General features: G+C 38.6%; 1 protein-coding gene across 1 annotated transcript in view; it reads left to right on the forward strand.

Annotated features, from left to right (window-relative positions):
• OCA2 (OCA2 melanosomal transmembrane protein) overlaps window positions 1–21,804 on the forward strand; it is a 191,095-nt gene that overhangs the window by 81,865 nt on the left and 87,426 nt on the right. The window contains exons 15-17 of the mRNA XM_074860952.1: window positions 8,817–8,964; window positions 10,557–10,614; window positions 11,974–12,082. Coding sequence (XP_074717053.1) covers window positions 8,817–8,964; window positions 10,557–10,614; window positions 11,974–12,082 — 315 coding nt within the window. The remainder of the gene's footprint in view (window positions 1–8,816; window positions 8,965–10,556; window positions 10,615–11,973; window positions 12,083–21,804) is intronic.

Below are 21,804 nucleotides of genomic sequence, written 5' to 3' on the forward strand. Positions count from 1 at the left end.
AATTAATGTTGACTTTTGTCTTATGGGAAGGCATCATTACCTAAAATCCATAAAAAAATTAATAATAAGCATGGGTGAGTGATCTTCCTACTAGTCTGGTCAAAGTTAGTACTTGGAAGAGAGGTGAAAAATTTATGAGGTAAACCATATCCACTCCCAAGTTGTCCCCAGTAGACTACTGAAATGCATAATCTGAACAGGTGGGGAGCTGGCTCATGTTCCTATTGCTCCTTCTCTTTGTAATGGTAGATGAAAAGCTGGACATGACCCAGCAATGTGTGCTCACAACCCAGAAGGCCAACTGTATCCTGGGCTGCATCAAGAGAAGTGTGGCCAGCAAGTTGAGGGAGGTGATTCTCCCCCTCTACTCCACTTTCATGAGACCCCACCTGGAGTACTGTGTTCAGCTTTGGGGTGCCCATTATAAGAAGGACATGATCCTGTTGGTTTGAGTCCAGAGGAGGGCCGTGAAGATGATTGGGGGGCTGGAGCATGTCCCTTATGAGGACAGACTGAGAAAGTTGGGGTTGTTCAGCCTGGAGAAGAGAAAGCTCTGGGGGGACCTTGGTGTGGCCTTTCAGTACTTAAAGGGTGCTTATATGAAAGATATGGATGGACTTGTATCAGAAATAGCATGGCCAGCAGGGACAGGGAAGTGATCTTACCCCTGTACTCAGCACTGGTGAGGCCGCACCTTGATTACTGTGTTCAGTTTTGGGCCCCTCACTACAAAAAGGACATTGAATTACTCAAGTGGGTCCAAAGAAGGGCAACGAACCTGGTGAAGGGTCTGGAGCACAGGTCTTACAAGGAGTGGCTGAGGGAACTGGGGGTGTTTAGTCTGGAGAACAGGAGGCTGAGATGAGGCTGACCTCATCGCCCTCTACAACTACCTGAAAGGAGGTTGCAGAGAGCTGGGGATGAGCCTCTTTAACCAAGTAATAAGCAACAGGACAAGAGGGAATGGCCTCAAGTTGCACCAGGGAAGGTTTAGACTAGATATTAGGAAGCATTTCTTTACAGAACGGGTTGTTAGGCGTTGGAATGGGCTGCCCAGGGAGGTGGTGGAGTCCCCATCCCTGGAGGTGTTTAAGAGTCGGGTCGACTTAGCACTGCGGGATATGGTGTAGTTGAGAACTGTCAGTATTAGGTTAATGGTTTGACTAGACGATCTTCAAGGTCTTTTCCAACCTAGATGATTCTGTGATTCTGTGAGTTTTAGTAGGGCCTGTAGTGATAGGACATGAGGTAGTGGTTTTAAACTAAGAGGGTGGACTCAGACTAGATATAAGGATGAGTGTGGTGAAACACTGGAACAGATTGCCCAGAGAGGTGATAGATGCCCCATCCCTGGAAACATTCAAAGTCAGGCTGGATGGGGCTCTGAGCAAGCTGATGTAGTTGAAGATGTTCCTGCTTATTGCAGGAGGGTTGGACTAGATGACCGTTAAAGGTCCCTTCCAACCCAAACCATTCTATAATTCTATGATTCTATATCAAAATGCTAAATATAGAGCAAGTTTCTACCTGTTCTACACAGGGCTCAAGAATGAGAATCCTTTCTGGAAGAGATCATCTCTGGGAAAGGAATTGTCTTTTTGCTGGAGAGGAAAGAAACCTTTGCAAGCTCCCAGATAAAATACTTTGTAATTATGCATCATTATAAAAAATGATTACTTTTCTTTATTGCTTGGATATATATTATTAAATCTTTGGTATTCAGCATTTTTTTGTAACTTTCCAACTTTCTTATTTAAAAAGAATTAATTTGTTTTTTATTAATTTCTTATTTTCTGATAAAAGTCATATCTTCATGGACATTTCCATGAATAACTACAGTTGTTATATACTTAAATTATCTTTAAAGGTGCCAACTTGCAAGGTGTCCTGAGATAAGTAATATCTAAACAGTCAGAAAATTTGTTCTGTCAGCTGTGAGCAATTGTGATGTAATAGCATTATTTTGTGAATATATATTTTAGAAAATAGAATTATTATATTTTCTTTTATCTCTAAACTTTTAAAGCATATGTTTGGGATTTTTAAGAAATCAAGTATACATAACAATTTTTTTATTAATTTGAATAGTACAATTTATTTGCTGATGTAATTTTTTGCCAATGAAACACTGCACTAGTGAAACACTGGCTAGCGTATTTCCCTCAATTCATCTGTCTGTAATCTTTGTTACTTGCAGCTTAGTATGTTCAGATGTAGCAGTCTCCTAATCAGTATACCATGTGTTCTTATAATCAGCTGCTCCTCCATTGCTGCAAAGCTAATCAGTAGCTGTTCAATTAGAGCAAATGCTGAAGAGCTACTCCTTCTACTGAAAATTTCTGTGAAAAGGGAAGAGAAAGCAACCAACACAGCTCCATCAGGAGGTAGCTGTTGTGGTCTGGATTTGCAGAATATGCTTCAAGGTGCTTTCAGAGGTCCTTCCATCTCAGCTTGCAATGATTCTGTGATAACTTCACATGGCTTATTTGAAGTAGCTGTTTTAATCAACTAAATACCAGCCTTCCCTCACCCTGCCCCCAACTAGCAATTAAAAAAAATATGTGAGACTTAACTGGTATATTATTCTCCACAGATTTTTTTTCCCTGTATGCCACATGTTTTAAGATTTTTCTGTTGCTTTGGGGTACACAGATTACTGAGAATGGATAAACACTAATTTTAAGAACAGACAATTGTTGGCTTTCAGAGTGAGCTGCAGCACCTGTGCAGCAGAAAAACACATGTTCCTTCCCCAGGAGCCGCTGTTTACCTGCGGTGGCTAGAAGTGGGGCATATTTCAAAAGAAAAAAGATTCTGAACTCAGTTGTGAGAGAGAAAATAAAATGCTTTTTAAGAATGAAGGGACATTTTGAGGACTTTTTGAGTGTGACTTGCAGCTGATAAACCTGCACCTTGAACTGCGTGATGCAGAAAAAGATGCTAGGATTAGGACAGTAAGCTGAGAAGGTTTAAAAAGTATATATATACTTTCCCAAAAGAATATATAGGGGGAAATAATAATATATGAGTGTAAGAGGAATTAAACTTGCTATTCCCCTCCCGCCCCAAAACTCGAAACCAAAGTTTTTACCTCCCTTAAGGGTTAACAATATATTATTTAGTCCCTGGGAAGCATGACAATAAACTACTGTGTCTCAGCTATCTAGCTGTGGAGATCTGGAGCTCAGTGTTTGGGAAGGTGACTATTCTCAGTACAAAGTATGGCACACGGTCTAGTGACAAGTATTATTACTGCCATTTTTGCCAAAGAGGAGGAGCTTTCTCTTAGCACAACAACTTATTTGGCACCAGCTCCCCATTTCCCCTGTGTTGCTTGCTCCAGTTTCTGATTGTTTTGTTGGCTGAAAGAGAGACTCACCGTTGAAGCAGGAGTGGTGATGCCAGGAGAGGGGGGAGCACATTATTCTCTCTGGTGTAGCTCACTGTCTACAGCAGCTGGGAAAATACTGCTATGGTAGTATGATAGTCAGTATGCAAAGCTGACAACAGAAGGAATTTTCTAATTAATCATAGTCATGTGTAAAGTGCTTAATGTGTGAAAAACACGGTGCTGTTTCCCACAACGTGAAATGTGGTAACCAGATGAGTGAGCAAATCTGTTTCTTTCTTCTGTGTGGAGCTTTACAGCTGCTTCTCTAAGACAAGAAAAAGGAGAGGAGGAGAGGAAAAAAGACGTACAAGACCAGCAGTGAAAAGGTAGAAAGTCTAGAAAAGTAAAGAAGTAGAGAAGAGGTAATTGAGGGTTGTCAGACATGTACAATTGACAGGACTGTGCTGCCTGCAAGATGTCCAGGCATTGTTCCTGGACTTAGAGTATGTACTGCTCACATAGTGCCTCATTTTGCGTGAAACTCTGCAAAGAATGGCAGAGCTAAGGGGATGGTCAAGAGAGAAAACAAGGTAAAACTGAAAACTCATCTAGCACTTAATGTCTGGTGAGACATTCCTAATATCTAGTCTAAACCTTCCCTGGTGCAACTTGAGGCCATTCCCTCTTGTCCTATTGCTTATTACTTGGTTAAAGAGGCTCATCCCCAGCTCTCTGCAACCTCCTTTCAGGTAGCTGTAGAGGGCGATGAGGTCTCCCCTCAGCCTCCTCTTCTCCAGACTAAACACCCCCAGTTCCCTCAGCCGCTCCTCGTACGACATGTGCTCCAGACCCTTCACCAGCTTCGTTGCTCTTCTTTGGACATGCTCGAGTAATTCAATGTCCTTTTTGTAGTGAGGGGCCCAAATATCCCTCAGTATGAATTCTTTCTACACTTGGGTTTCATCTTGCTGACTTAGTTTTTGTGCTTTTAAAATGGAGATGACACTTACTTACCATCTAATAACAGTTAGAGGATTAATTACATAATATCATGGATTAAAAAAATTACCAGAAGGTATAGATATTATTACTACTAGATTAAGCTATAATTCATGGTACTTAATTTGCTTTTCAGTTAACATTTAAACAGAAGTATTCTTGTTCTGAGAAGTTAGCTAAGAAAAATAATTGCCTTACTGAAAATAGTTAAGCAGCAATAGCATGTGGAGAAAAAAAACATTTAGAGGAACATGCTTTGCATGTTGTTAGTCACAGCCCAGCAGTGCAAACTTGTGTTGCTTGCAAAAAGGTAGCTAATGTATAAGTGAACTTGCAAGTTAAAAATTGCCATGTCATGATAATTCTTATCATCTCATCAAGGTTGGTCATGCTCTTCTGAGTATCTTCAATTAACAAGACTCGCCTTTTCAGATTCTGAGACTGGCAATTAATTATGCTCAGTTTTTGGGGATGTCTTCTTTGTTACTGGCAGTCAGGTGGGAGGGAATGTCATTACTCTAAGTGAAAATCAATCTGACTATTAATTATCAGATTGCAGAAAGAATATGCATTTTAAAATGAAACAATGTTTTCTAAAATGAAGAAAATGTTTTCTAAAATGTCACAGCCTAGGTCAGTAGCTGAAACTCTGTTAAATTCAGTGGTCCAGGATGTCATAGCTGAGGTCCCCATGGCAAATATGATAAATTAATAAAGCAGAACGGACTAGCAGCATAGGTTTTACATGTTTGTTGATCCTTTATTTGATCCTAGAACTAAACCAAAAATTATTCTTTTCTTGTTGGAAATGGACTTTCTGGGGAAAAAAAAAAGAAAGAAAAAGAAAAAAAAAACTTTTGTGAAATAATGATGCTATCTATATTGCTGTGGTGCCTTGTGGGCTTTATGAGTGTACCATGTTCACAAACATTTTAGTATCAGAATGGGCTGATTTCCCTGACTGAGCTGCAGCTCTCCTGTCTTCTTTTACTCCAGATCACTGCATACTAAACTTTGCTTTGCTTCCGTCACTTCAACTACTGCTACTACAGTTGCAGTTAAATGTTAATTTAGCTGCTTTAATGATAAACTGCCATGAAAGATGCATGACACACACATACCACTTCAATTATTAACAATAGACCTATCAGTGGTGGGATAAATTGGTTAGTAGGCTGATCCACCATGAAGCTAACCCTATGAAAACCCTGCAGATTGGGTTTTGGTGGACGAGTGAGTGCAGTGAGCTTGCCCTGATGTAACATGACCATTAGATCCCATCTGACACGGGGACAGGAACTTATGGACCTTCCCGTTTAGGGGCAGCCAAGTGCTCCCCTTACGCTGCCTTAACAGTAATTTCAAAGTGATTGATAAGAACCTGTAGTTGCATTAAGCTGTTGTCCATGTGTAATATAGTGTGTCATAAAATATCAGATGTTCCTAAACTCTAGGGGTTGCTCCCCAAATGGGTTTGCAGACCTGAAATGGGAGAAGTATGGAAGGGCCCAAAAGTTTTTGGCCATGTTCAGTGTTCTCACTGACCTCGGGGGGCTGCATTATATTTCCTTCAAAACAAAGACTGCTGCTAATACATATGTATCACCTGATGCCACAATGGGCTATTACAATAAGAGTGCATGAAAGAGAAATAGGAGAAACATTCTGTTGGATGACCTAGAAAACCTCTTCATAAATTATTACTGCAACAGTAGTTGCAGTATAAAAAGATGTATCAACTTTCTGATTTCCAAAAGAAAATTTTTGCTCTGAAGTAAATTCCACAGTGGGTTGGATGTTCACATCCTTGGGATGTTTAGAAAACTAATGACTGAAAAATCAAGCATGCTCTTGCTGTACATTAAGGCAAGATCAAAGCCATGTGTAAACATGCGTATATTTTTTAACATAGACCAGAAAGCACCAGGCTGACCTTGCTGAACCTGGAGATTAGCCCCACAGCACTTCAGACATGGAACAGGAATGTGCAACCACAAGTCATGCTTCTTTGTGCTCTGCGGGATTGTTTGTGGCACAGATACAGTGATGCTAGCTGCCTCTTTCTGAAGGAGAGAAGATAAAGATTCTTTGCATTAAAATACCTGCTGGGAATCTGCATCTTGGATAGATGATGAAAGATTCAACTTTCCTCCATCTGCAAAAGCCTTGGTGAAATTTCACTTGGAAAGGATGGGGGGAAATGTTATGGCAGGATGAACAGACATGATCAGAAAAGGTGTTACAGCAAAGACAAGCTATGGGAAAGCAGGATAGCGAACTGGATAATCATGCCTCATGAGTGTTTGTCAGAAAAAAAGACAAAAACACACTCTTTCTTTTGGAACAATTCCCCAGCTCACAATTTCAGCCCAATTTCAAGGTGGATGTTATGAGGAGGAAGATGCCAACTGAAATAGCTTGTTGCCCCATTGACCAGAAACTGTGGAGCTGAAGCAGACCCCAAACGTAGTCACTAGTTTCTTTCAGAAATTACCATGCAAATTCAGAGACTTAAAATTTAATCTTGCCATTTTATTAAAGAAAAAATGTCACCATTTCTGAGGTTTAAAATATGGGGGTTTTGCACATGTCCCATCAACGTTAATCCTCAAAAAGAGTTGTGGGGTTTTTTTTTCCTTTCTGTGGGGAGCAGAAGGTCAGCTGTGGCCTAAAGCTCTGTCACTTTCTTGTTTATATTCTGGAATAGAATGCAAAATCACTGCTGATATATTTCTGTGTGTCACAAATGTTGATGGAAAAGTAAATGATGGCCAGGAGAGCATCTCCACACAAAGTCATGTGGATCCTTTGATAAACAGGACCCATCCATGTTTTAATATAATTTAGTGTCAGATTATGCTCCTGGCAAGAATCATCAAATATATCACAATGGAAAGTGGTAGATTCTGCACCTCTTTGATATCTGTGATTCAGGTATGAATCCCTTCTTGGAAGAAAAGCTTTAGCCAAGCACTAGTTGTTTAATAAGCTGGGATTGTCATTGTACTTTAGTGTGAATTCACATTTCTGGTCTTTCATTGTAAATCTTAGGCAAAGATTACCATTTTGATGGATGTGTGCTCATCTATAGACATGAACCATACAAAATATGAGTCAATTGCTGTTCAGATCCCTTTTTTTGTGTCAACTGTTCAGGCTCTGGACATGCTTTTGCTCTTAAAAATTTGAGTTCTGTAAAGTCTAATTCCCTCGTATAGTCAGTCAATCTTTCACGATTGTCTCTTCATTAGCATTATAAATACTTGGTCACAAAACAAGGGTGGGGAATTAAGCATGTTTAGTACTCTTTTTGATAGTAGATACCACTAGGGATTTGCAGGAGTAAATATTAATATCACTGCCTACATCAAAATGTGTTTAAATATTTCTTATGTTATTACATAATTTATTTTTTGATAAATAATGCATATAGTTTATATAGACGGTGCAAAGACTTACACATTAATTTCTCAAGAACAATCTGCTGATTGAACAGGGATCTTAAGATATAAAGCCTTGACAAATTGTATAAATTCTTGACACATTGTCTTCAACAACACGATATTTGAGAGGAACAGAAAAAGGGTGAGGAAATATCCTGTTGCTTCATCAGGAAGCATTTGTGCAGACAGTTTCTGAATGAATATTCTGCTTTTATTTCTTTAGTGATTTCCTAGAAAATCCAAAGGTTTTTTTTGGCATGCCCAGTCTAAGGTACATCCTGAACAGGAACACATGCTTTTTGGTCTTTCCCCAAGGCCTTGACAATACTGGAAAAAATAAATCAAAAAGTCTTGAAAATCCTGACAAGATTTTGAAGGCTGATTTCATGTGTTAATCAGTCTGTCTGAACTTACACAGGATCAGATATCATTCAGGTCAGCACACAGGTGGTGGTAGCTATGTGTATGGATATTTTCAGTGCCTAAGAATTAAGTCCTCTTAAGAAACCTTTAAAATGTTATTAAACGATATTCCATAAGACAGTGCTAAATTTCAGTTTTGCCTTACACTGATAAAATTGCTTGTATGAACACAGAGTGTAAATGGAAACGTGTTGTCCATTCTGAATACAGTGAAGGAGCATTTGCTCTAATTACTAACTACAAAGTAACTGGAATCTTGTTAGCTGTATAACAAGGTATATTGGCAGTTTATTTTCTGATGAAAAATGAATGTGCTACAATTTTAGCACTAAAGCTTGTGGAAGGCATCGGCAAGTGTTTGAAGACAGTACTTATTTTTCTTTGGAAAAGGACTTTGAGATTAATTTATTTAAAATTTTGAAAAGTTACTGTTTATTTTTCATTCCCTTCATCTCTGGAAAAAGAATGGTAAAAGCAGCTTCCTAAGTGGAAAATAATTGGGAAACCATTCTAGTAATTTTAACAGCTTTCAGTCCAGGCACGTTACACGTATTTTGTGTACCTCTGGTTTCACACACATTATACGTGCTTCTAAGATAAGTGATTTTGCTTCTTTTTAGAGCTGAAACATGAGATCTATGTTTGGAGACTGACTGCACAGCGCATTAACCCGGCCAGCAGAGAGGAGACTGCTGTGAAATGCCTCTTGATGCAGAAGGTGCTGACTCTGGAGATGCTCCTGAGGAAGAAGCTGAGGACATTTCACAGGTGAGCAGGGAGCAGCCTGTCCCACCTCCCCTGCTCCGACCCTCAGCATGGACAAACTGCAGGCACAGGCAGTTTGTTGGACTGGCAGGGAGCTCCTGCTCATCTGTCTACAGCCAGGAATGGTAGCGTGGCTTTGCTAATATCAGGGGTAATATTTCTGTTTGCTTCAGCCAGCCAAGGGCTCATATCTAGTAATTTTTGGCAGAGCTGAAAGTGAAGGATTTCAGGGATCTTCACTGGGATGAGAACTATATTCTTAGTTGTCTCTTGATCAGATGGGTGTTGGGGCAGATATGAAGAGCCACCCTAAGTCTCAGTGAAACGCAAAGTATTTTAGGACAAAACCGATGTAAGGCCTGGAAAATATATATCAATATGATCCACATTTAAAGGCCTAGAAATTTTAGGTAGTTTTTGTTTTAAGAAGATCACAAATATGTTATTAGACTTTTCCTTGCAATAGTGGCTTCACATAGTAAAATCATATAATTTCTTTTTTTACTGAAAAATTCAAGTGTTCTTCAGTGAACTGTTGGGTTTGAAAATATATCACCAGTGAATTTCTGTGTTTTAAAATTATTTCATAATCAAATCTTCAGTGTGAACCCGAGTGCAGACATAATTAATTGTTTATGTATAGAAAAGAAGTTTATATAACCTAGGCCTAACAAAAACGCTAACCTTGTTTACATTCTGGCAAAACCAGCTGTTCTGCTATGGAATTTGATGACTGAGAACATCAGTGAGAAATACTCTGAAAGTGAATTGACTAAAGTGAAACTGAAATAATTTTCATTAATAAACATGTTAAATAGACAGTATGAGCAAGGACATGTAAATATGATTTCTTAAATTATTTCATTAATAAGAAGACTTTTGTTTACATAATTTTTGCTGATATTGTGCACTTTGAATGGCGTGACAGTATTAATACTTAAAGACAAAAAAGGCTGTTAAAATCGCCTCCTTTTTATAAGATTATAAGAGATTATTAGACTTTATGACACTATAAAGAGGAAACTTCTGAAGTATATTTAATCTTGAAAATCAGGATCCTCCACCACAGTACACTTACAGCAATGTAAAAATTCATTAGCATTAACAATAGCATTCCTGAACTGCAAACCCCAAAGCTTTTTGCTGGAGGGCTGACTATGCTGATATCATGTTGAAGTTATTCTGATCTTAAAAACTTTGTTATAAAATGCAAATGTAAAATATATGTGTCCTGACTCGTTGCTGTTAGCATATGACCCTTGTTTTATCACAGCAGGACACACATCAACTCCTGAGAAACTATTAAGGGAACTAGATATTGCATATAGCCAGATTCCATACCAAGGTCCATACTCTGGAAACTAGCTCCTTCCAAGCCTGTGGCACTCTTCATCAACCAGAGGGTTTATGTATTAGTGGAGTGTGCTACAGAAGTGGAGTCTTAAGTGAATGCTCATGGGAATTTTGCTGCTGTGGTATGAGTGACTCTGTATGGGGGGAAAGGTGATCTATTTGTGATGAGAGAGATTTATTCCAACACTCTTGGCAGAGCTCTAATTTCACTTTGGAAAAAAGCAGGTGTCATTTTCTTTCAGGCAAATTTCACAAGAAGATAAAAACTGGGAAACAAATATTCAAGAACTCCAGAAAAAGGTAAATAGATGGCAGTTTTTCTTAGTATCCATGTAAGTGGACCTATGTCCTTATACCGAGAGTGCTTTGAATCTAATGCAAATTTAATAACACTCGTGATAGCAGAAAAGCTGTCAGGCAGGCTGGCTGGCTTCTCTGTGGGACAGGGTTACTGAACCACACTGTGAGGTTTTTGTTAGGTTTTATACTTTTGTTCCTTAGAAAAAATATCACTGAAAGAATCAATAAATGATTCATCAGTGTTTTCTTAAATTTTTAATCCATGGCCAGAAAGACTCAGAAGGTGTCAATAGGTTGTTTATAACTGTGCTGCATGACGATAGAGTACACTCCTGCTGATGTAGCAAATACCAACGCTAATTTACTACACTGTCTGTGACATGGTTGTTTTATTATTCAAGTAGGGATAAACCACTTGGATAAATCCTGTTCTCTCTGCTGTGCACACAGTAATACCGCCTAAGTCTTTATGCTGAAGCCGGGTCTGATGAAATGTAATCTCTGCAGTGGGATTAATTTCATCTAAATTTAATTGTCTAAATGTCACATCCTCTCCACCTCACTGGCATCACTAATGAATCCAGGCCTGTGTTTGGGAGCTCAAGTCCTTGACTGGGACATCACCGTTCTCCTATGTATCACACCAAAAGAGAACAAAACCAACAGGACTTCTTATTAGGTTTTACACCATTTTCAAGGCACTGCATAAAAGACAACCTTTTAAAGTACTTTAGTAGAGCCTTAAACCATGTGAAAGAAGAGAGGGACTCAGACTCGGAAAAGGTGATTCCCCAGGTTGGTGGTGAAAGTGAGATCAGAGCAGAAAAGCTGAGTCATGATCAGAAGCACTGGGCCCGAGGATGAGACCATGAGGAGATCAGCACAGGGAAGCTGAACACGGGGGTGTAGAAGCTGAATAGAGATCATGGGCTTAGCATGTCCATGAGAGTTGCACAGGAGGCATGAAAGATCAGACCTCTAGGCTTGTTTATAGGTTTTCAAAGCATACATTGCAAAACAGGGTGATTTTGTCCAGGGTCATGAAACCCTAGAGGGCATGGAGTGCCCTCTGTAGTAGGAATTCCATTTCAACCCTACTTCTCCTACTGAAATGAAGTTGTGATGGGGGTAGCTGAATGCAGCTGAATTTATGCAGCAGGTGCTAGCTACTTATATCTGTTAGATCACATTGGGCCACATATTCATGCTTCAATTTAAATATTTCTGTCTTTTATGCTGAAGAGGAATATGCAATACAGGAATAGAAGTTTGTGCTTCACACATGCTTTTGTGAACTCTATGCATAATAGACAGCTCCTTCTTTAATACAGTCATTAATTTTTTCCTCCCTGTCTACAGCACAGAATAACAGACAAAATTCTTCTCATCAAATGCCTGACTGTGCTGGGATGTGTTATTCTTATGTTTTTTCTCAACTCATTTGTTCCAGGCATCTACCTAGATCTTGGTAAGTTTCGTAGTTTTGTTCCATCTAAGTAAAACAAAAAACTTCCCTGAAAAAACCCAATATTTATTTTCTGAGTCTGAATCTTTTCAGAAAGCCCTTTTCCATATGTCTCTGGTCTTCCAATTCCACCAAGTTAATCAGAACAGCAGTTTCTCAGAATAGGTTTGCAAAATGCAGTCAGGGCCCAGTCACCCCAGGAGGAATAACAGAGTGCTCATGACTTCATTTTTCTGACTTCCCAATACTAACAAGCTGACTAAACATTACAAAATGAGCAAATTTGACCTTGGCATCATTGCACTGTAGGTTTGAGTGAATGGCCAAGATGCATTATAGAGATCAGAAAATAATCACTCCATGGAAGAACAAAAAAGTACTCTGGCACTATTTCTCGATAACTCTTGTATAACTTCCAGTCTTCATTACCACCAGAATAAATAATTTCCCAAAATAAAATCAGGAAGACACTGTATATGTGTGAAATGAAAGTAGCTGTATGCATACTTTCTATGTATAGACCTAAATGTGCAGGTTTTTATACAGCTAGTTGAATAGGCTCTGCGTATCCTGAAAACAGAATCAAATTAAAGCTCACATTTAACTGAAAGACTGTCATAAAACCTACCTGTGTACTGCCCTATAAAAAGTTAAAAATATTTTTTTGGCTGCTGAGCACTTGAAAGTTATGGAATTTCAGATTTATGTTGTTTCATGCAGTCTGAATTGCCCCACTGTGTACATCAATCCCAGTGGCTGAAAGATGCAACAGTCTTGAAGAGGAATAACTCATAATCAATAAATCATTGATTGAATCATCATATATTCATATACTACATTGAAATCCATGCACAATACAGAGGTAGTCATAGCTGTACATTGGTGATCAAGTTGCAAATAAAACCTTCCATATCTGCTGCTGATATTTCTGGTGTATTGACTGGCTTAGAAAGGTACCAGCAGCAGAAGGCTGTTCTCTCTGCTGGGTCCTAGGGAAACACCAGTGTTGTGTATTGCTGGCACCAGTGGGAGAATATGGGCTACTGTGTCTGGAACAATGTTTTTTAGTAGTTATAGCTTTGCTACTAAATGCATTTGTTCCAGGGACTGATCCCCAGCCCTCAGGCCTTAGAGGTGCAGGATGGCTTGTGTCCACAATGTTCAGACCTTGTCCCTTCAGAGCAGACTGACTGTATCTCCACAGCACAGCAGCTGGCCTTGTGTTTCCTCTTGACATTTGTATGTATGGGTTAATTAATTTTCAGGTTTGTAGTGAGGGCAGTTTTGTAGCCTAGCAGAGCTGTGTTTTAAGATTATGAGGCTGAGGGCATATGTTGCATTATCTGGTACATGTAATGGGGTTTGAGTGCATGAAGACACCAGAGGTAAAGTTGGAGTAACTGTACAGAGCAGAGACAAAAAACTGATCCAGACTCACGCTTGCTGCTCTTTGGGTGTGATCCCTGAAATGAATGGTCTCCAGAACTGCATCTTGGTTTATTTTTATCTTAGATTAAACAAGCTGAGTCATTGCAAAGGAGTCTGGGAGCAAAGCAACACTTTCACAAGAGGTACTCTGGGGGATCAGGACCTTGCTGTGGACTTGGGCTAAGCAGTTATCTAACAGTGTTGATACACCCAGCAAGACCTTGTTGACATGCAGTGGAAGTTCTGGTGCCCTGGAGCAGTATGAGGTTAGGAAAGGGGCCATGTCAGCCAGGCTTTCTTCCCCATTTCAGCCAATGCCACAGCTGCTGTGGCAGCTTCCCTGTTCCAGAGTATTTGCCATGGAAATGGGTGGTTTCAGAACAAAGATTATTGTTCTGAGGTGTAAGAAGGTGCAGAAACTGAAGACATTTGAAGTCACAGTGGCTAAGAACATAAGGAAGGTGTTCACTTTGGGAATTTAAGAAATCAATTTTGAACCTTACTTTTCTGTCCCAGATAAGTGGACACTGAACCATGTAGGATTTCTTGAATTAAACCCATCTGTAAGTGTTTTTGAAAAGCCACAGACAGTCAGTAAAGACCACATAGCACTGGTTGCAAATGCTTCTGGTAAGATATTCTTTCAAAACTACAAAGCAGTTGGAGTCAATACTAGAAGAAACTTAAGAACTGATGATTGGTTTTTTGTCTTGCTTTACATCAGTGAAATGAATGAAAACAAATGACATGGTTGGCAGTGCAGGGTTCTATTATTCACTGGCTGAACTTCAACTGCAACCTTGAAAGTAAACAGGGGCTGTAATGTATTCTGTATAATTTCTACCTGATCTGTATTCATGGCAAACCTGTCAGATTAATGAATAAATGTTAATAAAGCCTACACATAATTTCTATTAACAATTAATGGAACCTGCAAACTTCTACTGAGATCTCATTGGTGATTCCTGATTTCTACTACCTTGATGATAGCTGTCACTTATTTATCATTACTAAAGTAGTGCCACTGTGAGTCTCTATGGATTTTAGTCCTCCAGTGCATGGAAATGAATTTCCTAAAACACAGTACATCTTGTACTCTGATGGTTTGGGTAAATTTGTTCAACATGTTTTTCTCATAAAAAGAAAAGTAGACTGTAGTTCAGTGTTTAATTTTCTACCAGACAATGTTTTATACAGAGGCTGAAGTGTTAGAAATCTAATAACTTTTAATTGCATTTGGTAGAGTGAATTAGAAAGATTATAGAATTCTTTATCTGTCCCCAACCTTGATACAATTACTGACATTTTAATTTAAATAATAACATTTGCATACTTAGCTGCCTTTTAAAATGCAGAACACTTTCCTATTCAGTTTTCTTGTACCTGTTCATCAATTTATTTAGTCTAATTCTATGAAATATCTATATTAATGAAAGATTAGTACTGAGACTTTAAATAAACAGATATGGCAAACTTTAAGACTTCTACAGTGCTTTCATTTGGCCCCATGGGATTTTACTTTATTGATAAAGCATCTGAGAAACATGACAAAAGATGAAAGTAAAACCCCTTTGAGGATTGTACCTGGCTCCTATTTTGACTAGCTTTCAGGCAGGCATGTCTAGAGCTTTGAACTATGAGGTCCCCCAAAAGAGACAAAAGATTTTAAAAGAAAAATAAAGCAAGTTTTTGTTGAAATTTAAACTAGATTTTTTTTTTTTTTTTTTTTTTTTTTTTTTTACAGAGGATGCTTAAAGTGACTGGGTCAGAAAGAATACACAAAATCAATTTATAACCTACTTCATTCTACTTCTGTGGGGCAGGGTCCTTCCTTTTTTGTTTGATTTCAGTCAGTTCAATGAGTTGCTGAGCTGCTGTGGACTCTGTGCAGTTCCTTCTAGCATCCATGAACAGGGACCCATCACCCTTGTGGCCCTGCTTTTATCTGTCCCTCTCAGTGGTCTCTGCATGCAATGCAGGCACCCTGCTCCTTGCAGACCTCCTTGCTCTTGCTCCCTTCCACGTCTGGACACCTCTTTCCCAGGGCTAGTCCGAGTGGTTTCTGAGGCAGGGGAAGGTCCTCTCCTCCTTTTAAAGGGTTGCAACAGACTCTGCTGCTCTCATCTTGAGTAAACAAAGCGCAAACTCAAGAGCAAACAAAAGAGATATTGCCTTTTTCAGAGAAGAGAGACGGTCTCTATTTTGGCTGCAGACTGCTGGAAGCTGGGAAAGTATGCCAGGAGAAATGCAATTGTATGGTTGCCTTATTTTTATATTCATTCCCACATTATTGCCACTACTTTACCTGTTGGAGATAGGACTCTTGCATAGGTGAACCTCTGGTATTACCATCTACGGCTGTTCTCATGTTCCTTTGATGAATTAATTACTTATGCAAGGGGACAGGGAGAGATTTTTGGATTCACTGAATTCTTCCATAATTTAGAGCTATTTGCTCCAGCCCTAGCAGAAGACAGAGTTTCAAATCATAACCTCAAGGGAACTATCTTGACTTTTTTTGCTTTTGCAGAAGGGTTATGTCTTCATACTACTGTCTGAGCCCATTCTGGTGTTTTTGGTGCCATGGATGTCTGTGGCCTTTCAGACATCAATGTTTAAGCTAATTACTTCCAGCTGCCCTTAAAATAATCTCTGGAGGAGGTCAATAATCAGTGAAGGTGATCAACAGTTGTGATTCATCTGACCTACTTTAAAGGCCTAATTCATGAAATGATTCACCTAACCCTATGTCACTTTACTCTTCATATGACAGAGGGTATCTTCTCAAACTCTACCAAGTTTTAGTCACAGATACTTAAAACCAAAAACCACAACAGCTAAATGGACATTTGGCTTGAAAATTGATTATTTGGGGGTTGCACTTCTAACTAAAATCAACTTTGGTATTATTAACCAGAGCAGTGTTAGCAAAAAACTTGAACTTAAGAACTTTTAAAAAATTTATGTCTTTATTATTTTAACTAACTAATGTGATCACTGTGACCTTTCTGGGTAGTAAGACAAGTTCTATAAATCAGCACACTATATCACTTCTGTCAAGCAAGCATCCTAGGTCTAAATTTTCCCTGTCACCCTTTCTCTAAAGCTAAAATCCCTCAATATTTACTGACAAAAGTCATCTTGTTTGATGAGACCTCATTTATGTAGTTAAATATAGTTCCTCTTGGAAAACTCTCTTTTGTCTTCTATATTCACTGTGTTTTAACTTCTGACTGTGGGCTTGGTCTGCAAATTCTGCTGCAAATACTTCTGAGGATCTGAAACTTTATTTTTGTGATTTATCTTAACTAGTTGTATCTTGCACCATTGAAACATTTTTAAACTGTGACAAATAGTGGAAAAATAGGGAAATAATTATTTGCATTTAATTTAAACTGACTTCTGTTTGTTTGGTAGGCCATGTGTGTCCTTTTTATTTTATTGCTAGAGAATTAAAGGAGAAATGTTTTCAGTTGCTGTAGATACAAAAGACTCTTGTATTGTCACTACTTTGGATACCAGTTGTCATATTTTCTGACTCATTTCCGTAATTTACAGAAAAATAGTTGAAACTAACATAAGAAATTAAATACTTGAATTGGAAAGGGCTTCAGCAGAACAAAACCACCCAAATTATGTCTACAGAGAATGTTATGCAAATTATAGCAAAAAATTTGTCTTAACCTGCAGAGAGAAGTGACATCTCAAGTTCAGGTGAAGTTGCATCTGAAGTTTCTCCCATATAATTTCCCTCGTTTTTCATCCTGCTTTGTTTACATGGATGTGCACAATTTTCAGCTTATACTGTAATTTACATAGGTGAACCAATAATTATAATAGAGTTAGAACTGAGTGACACTTGTCTGGTAGCTTGCTTAGTGATGAAGAAAGAGCTGCACTGTCCTAGAGAGCTTCACAAACTTGCTTAAGTTTGCTATTGAATCACAGAATACCAGAAGTTCCATATCAATATTTAGTTGGCTTAGAAACACTTCATTACTGCAGCCTATTAAGATTTTAACAACTAACTTAATCCATTTTGTTTTCTGCAACATTTTCAATAATGAACTCACTGCAGCAATGATTGTTCTCTAACAACTTTGAGACAGATTGGCAGCGTTAATATGTGTAAAATCTTGTGCAAGAGTTAGTGCTGTAACCAATGGCAGAAACCTTAAACTCAGAGATCTTTGGCTAAATTATTTAATGCTATAAGCTGAAAAAGAACTAATATGGCACAGGCGAAATAAGTGCAGTCTGTGTGGTTTTGTTCTGAATGTGCAGCCTAGGAAGCTGCCTAAGAAGAACAGTAATAAAAGAACAGCTTTTATCTGGGCCCTGGGACAGAGCACGTATGTGCATTTGAACTTGTGCTAAGAGGTTTCTTTAGAACGGTGAAAATGTTTTTAAACTTGAATAACTCCCCTACAGCTCTGTGAGAAAGATCTTGCCTCACAGTGTGCAGCAGAACTTCTCAGGTCCTGAAGATTTATAAATGCTCATGGAGAAGGAGCACAGGGCTGAGAAAGGTGTGGGCAGATCCCATTAGTCTGAAAGGGGTGTTAATGTTAAAGCATCCATAAGGGTCTTATTTTTACACTTTAAAATGTTATTCTGGAACTTTTTTCTCATCTGCTATGAGTGATAAGTAGAGTAAACCATGTTATACTCTTACCCTGTATGATGGTGGAGTTGTATAGATCTGACACTGTTAAAAAACATTAAATTATATGTGCAGGAACAAACAAACTTTACTCTAAAAATACAAGTGTTTGTACCCATAGAGAGGGAGAAAAAGAGAAAATGTTCATATTTTGGAAATGTTTGATGTCAGGTTAGTTTCTGCAATAGTTGAAAGGTTCATTATAGAGCTACTTAATGTTACTGAGGAGTTATTTTATAAAATGTTTGAAAAAACAGATCAATTTAATAAGCTGGTGTATAATTGTTTAGTACTTAAGAAAACAGAAGATCCTGGTGAAACAGACAGCTATTGAGCTATACGAACTGGTGGATGACATAGATTTAAGAAAGCATAGGCTTAATGCCGATAGCCACATTGTTAAGTTTAGCACATCTTATATTTTACATCTTATATCCTCATTGTAAAAAGTGCACATTTGCCCTTTAATTTGTCACTGATCTAACATTTATCTCCAGATTATCTAGGGTCTGTGATATTAATCAGTTTTAGCTGAGGAGAGCTTGTAGGTATTGACTACTAAGTAATGGCTCAAATCATACTGAATTATCAACTGTATTTAAAGCTGTCACAACCAATATTTTCTTTTCTTTGTCTTTTTTTTTTTTCTCCTTGTATTTTTTAAATTTATTTTATTACTATGTAAAACTTTCCAACATTGCTTGATAAATTAAGGAGCCAGATGCAAAGCCTGGGAAGTAACATTTACGAGCCTTTTCTATACAGCTAAAAACATCAGCTTGAATAATCTGTGGTTGCCTGGAAAATCCTTCACACATTTCAGTAAAGTAGATGGTTTTGGCCCCCAAATCATTTGGACTAGGGAAGCCTTCTCTTCTGTATCTGGCAGAAGGCTCCCGCTTTCAAAGTATCAGTGGCGAAGTTATGCTTGTGATATTGTGAGCAAAAAGTGGAACATTCTTTATACCCATAGCTAAGAATTTATTTTTTATCTAATTAAAAGTTGTATCAATGTAAGCAAAACACAACAGTTATTGTTAGTCCTCTTACGATAATACTAACACAGTCAAAATTATCTAATTAATACAAACCAAAACTCATTAAAAATATACAGTTAAAACTGTTGTAAAAGAAAGACCTGACAGAAAACAAAAAACCCCAAATATTCCCACTATCTCCCTCTTATATTCTAATGTTAGTGTCACTCTTCGATGCTTTGCCAGATGCTAAGGTTCATAGGTTTAGGCTGGGAGGAGTCGCAACACGGTGTTGAAATCTTCAGGTCTTTGCTGGGATGAGCATGATAGGGGTGTCTTCCTCCTCCTTACCAGGAGGTGAATAATGTTGATGTTGATGGTTTCTTCCTCCCTGTGCTTGGGTCCACATGAGACCATTTTTGTACATTTTCTAAAGCTTTACCTTTTGCTTTTTCAAATTTGGTATTCAGCTCTGCATTATACCCAATTTTATCATATGTGGTGTGTAGTATGCATGTTACATACTTGTTTCTTGTGCTTTTTGTTACCTCTAAAATGGGTTTTGATCATCTCCTAAGTTTGTTCTATCATCTATAACTAACCACTGTTGAGTTGCTGATGAACTTGGGGCCTTTAGTATCATCTGATTGATCTCTTTTTAGCTGCAAATACTCATCCTGTGCACTCTTGTCTGTGGCAACTTCTTTCTTCTCTTACTGTTTTCCATTAACACTCGACCTATGTGAAATTGTGACACTACTTTCTGTGACTGAAGTGGTTTCTTTAGTTCCTGACCTGATAATGGTAAACAGAGCAATGAATTGTAACATCTGACAAGAGTGTCCAGCCTAAGGTAGTAAGTTATAGTAAGATTAGAGCCATGGTTTTAGGCACTCATCTTTGAAAGTGCTCAACCCTTTCTGGAGACCCTTCCAGGTCCTTGCAGTTGTGCTTGCAGGGGCTGATCTGCAGCCCTTTCCCCCAGGTGGTATCAGCTACAACTGTCAGTGGAGTTTGGTATATTTGTCCTCATTTGCAATGGTGTTGGTTTAAGTTATCTAGTGCTTTTATATTGAGGTCAAGAAGAGCACTGCATGGGACTGACCTGCTGGCCTCTGAGTATGTAGTATGGAGATCTGATTGCACCGTGAAGATGTGAATTGTTGTTTTAAAATGAGAATGGACATAACTGTATTTAAGAGACTTAGTACATCTTTGATGCATAGTGATGTTGAGAAAAATCCTGGTACAGTGTTTATGAATATGAGTTAAAAATAAATCTGTCATTTTTTTCATATTAATGAGAATGTTGGAATGGAGTTATATTGATGCAGTCAGCATTGACTCGGGACTCAGAAAGTCTGGTCCAGATGTTAGTTGTTTGTCCTTCTCAGCATAACACTTTGCTTGTGAAAATAAGAAAAATCTGTTTTCCATGATCCTTGCAGTCTTAATTTCTTTTAGGATAGTTTTAAAAAAATTCTGCCCTTGAAATTTCACAGTCATCTTTACAAACATGTAATTAAGTATGGAAAACATCCTCTCTCCTTGGAGCTGCCCATTCACCTGACAAGAAGGAAAACAAGAACCAGTTAACGGTTGTATCTGGTAGTGCAGCTTTTGTACTTTATTGCTTACTTCTAGAAAAGTTGACCTTTCCTCTATCTTGCTATTTGCATCTTCTCAAATTATTTTTGGTTCACAAGAGTCAATGAGGCTATGGCAATAAAGTGTGTTTGTTTGCAGTGACCTTTACTGAGATAATTCTGTAAATTTTTTAGACTTATGTATTGGTGCAATATACACAGCTATATATCTGTCAAAATATCTTTGCTGTAGCTGCAGTGCCTAGTTATAGCAATCTCTAGCCAGGGTTTCTTCCTTAGTGTTCTATTTTGAATGCCGTCCTATCTCATCTATGAAATTGCATTTGGAGAATTAACAAAGTTGGGTGTTGACATTGCAATATGAGGGTGAATGTGATTTCTGCATTCTGACCTCATGGTATTACAGCTATGGAACAAAGTCCAGCCCATCGTTTCCTAATGTGCATGTGCTGATCTGTGATTACAGAGCAGCTAGTCATCCGCCTCCTTGATTTATTCTACACTTCTGCTTTTTAACATTGCAGTTGCCTTCTATCAGCATAGAATCACAGAATCACAGAATCATTCAGGTTGGAAAAGACCCTTGGGATCATCGAGTCCAACCATCAGCCCTAATCTACAAAGTTCTCTCCTACACCATATCCCCCAGGATCTCATCTAAACGACCCTTAAACACATCCAGGGATGGTGACTCCACCACCTCCCTGGGCAGCCTATTCCACTGTCTGACCACTCTTTCTGCGAAAATTTTTTTCCTAATGTCCAGTCTAAACCTCCCCTGTTGGAGTTTAAAACTATTCCCTCTTGTTCTATCGCTACTTATCTGTGAGAAGAGACCAGCACCAACCACTCTACAGTGCCCTTTCAGGTAGTTGTAGAGAGTGCTGAGGTCTCCCCTTAGCCTTCTCTTCCTCAAACTGAACAGTCCCAGCTCCTTCAATCACTCCTCATAGGATCTGTTCTCCAGGCCCTTCACCAGCTTCGTTGCCCTTCTCTGCACTCGCTCCAGCACCTTGGTATCTCTCTCATATTGAAGTGCCCAAAACTGGA

This window comes from Strix uralensis, chromosome 2 (genome assembly GCF_047716275.1).
Source record: "Strix uralensis isolate ZFMK-TIS-50842 chromosome 2, bStrUra1, whole genome shotgun sequence".
In the NCBI taxonomy this organism is placed as follows: domain Eukaryota; kingdom Metazoa; phylum Chordata; class Aves; order Strigiformes; family Strigidae; genus Strix; species Strix uralensis.